Source organism: Colobus angolensis, unplaced genomic scaffold, assembly GCF_000951035.1.
Source record: "Colobus angolensis palliatus isolate OR3802 unplaced genomic scaffold, Cang.pa_1.0 Scaffold28, whole genome shotgun sequence".
Lineage (NCBI taxonomy): Eukaryota > Metazoa > Chordata > Mammalia > Primates > Cercopithecidae > Colobus > Colobus angolensis.
Genome location: NW_012116043.1, coordinates 6,448,535 through 6,449,867, shown reverse-complemented (window position 1 = coordinate 6,449,867; position 1,333 = coordinate 6,448,535). Strand labels below are relative to the sequence as shown.

Sequence of the window (1,333 nt, the reverse complement as noted above, 5' to 3'; positions counted from 1 at the left end):
AAGAAGCGCCATGAGGACCTGGTGCCACCTGCGGGCTCGCCTGAACTCTCGCCGCCCCAGCCCCTCTTCCGGCCCCGCTCGGAGTTTGAGGAGATGACCATCCTGTATGACATCTGGAACGGTGGCATCGACGAGGAGGACATCCGCTTCCTGTGTGTCACTTACGAGCGACTGCTGCAGCAGGACAATGGCATGGACTGGCTTAACGACACGCTCTGGGTCTACCATCCCTATATCCTGCCAGCATGTGGGGCTCTGCACCTTCTGGGATGCAGGAAGTCCCCGCTCGCCTCTCTGGGCCCCACCTCCCAGTCTATAGCAGCCCACGGTGCCCATGAAGGTGACAGCACGCACCACCGTCACTTTCCAAGCGGGGTTTGTGTGCCAGCACCATGCCAGGCTCCGGAGTGAATCATCATTGGCACGTTTTAAGGACTCCTCTGCCAGGCCCATCTCACCCCCAGAGTTAGGTCTCAGGGCCACATGTAACAGCAGTGCTGTGCAGCTTAACAGCACACAAGGGCTGAGGGCTTCCTTGTCCCCTTCATAACCTCAGGTAATCCTCCCAGGAGCCTGGTGAGATAGGGGTATGATTCCCATTTTACTAAGGCTCAGAGAGGTTCAGTGACCTGTTCAAAGTCACACAGCTACAAGTGGCAGAGTTGAGATTTGAACCCAGGCAAACCTGGCTCTAGAGTCCAAGCTTTTCACCACTAGGCTTTCATGAGGCTTGGTTGTTCGCATAGGCCTGTGAGGCTAGACCCCTCATTATCCCTGTTGTATTAGACTGATTTGTGAGCACTCAGTTTGTGTCAAGAGCTCTGCTCAGTGCCGGGCACCATGGCTCACGGGTGTAATCCCAGCACTATGGGAGGCTGAGGTGGGTGGATCACTTGAGGCCGGAAGTTTGAGAGCAGCCTGGCCAACATGGCGAAACCCCATCTCTACTAAAAATACAAAAATTAGCCGGGCGTGGTAGCACATGCCTATTATTCCAGCTACTCTGGAGGCTGAGGCAGGAGAATTGCTTGAACCCAGGAGGCATAGGTTGCAGTAAGCCCAGATCGCACCATTGCACTCCAGCCTGGGCGACAGAGCGAGACTGTCTCAAAAAACACAAAACTCTGCTAAGGACCATAAGCATATTTCATCACTTACAGAGGCATCACTGTCACCCCAATTTACAGATGGGAAACTGAGCAGAAAATGGTTCACACACCCAGCACTTTGGGAGGCCAAGGTGGACAGATCACTTGCTCTCTGGAGGTCGAGGCCAGCCTGGGAAACGTAGCAAAACCCCATCACTACAAAAAAATCCAGAAATGAGCTGGGT

The 1,333-nt window shown here is 54.2% G+C and overlaps 1 protein-coding gene across 1 annotated transcript in view; it reads left to right on the top strand.

The window, feature by feature from the left end:
• The window catches only part of SETD1B (SET domain containing 1B), a 36,832-nt gene that overhangs the window by 18,526 nt on the left and 16,973 nt on the right, over positions 1–1,333 (top strand). The window contains exon 14 of the mRNA XM_011948592.1: positions 4–407. Within this exon, the coding sequence (XP_011803982.1) occupies positions 4–407 (404 nt within the window). The remainder of the gene's footprint in view (positions 1–3; positions 408–1,333) is intronic.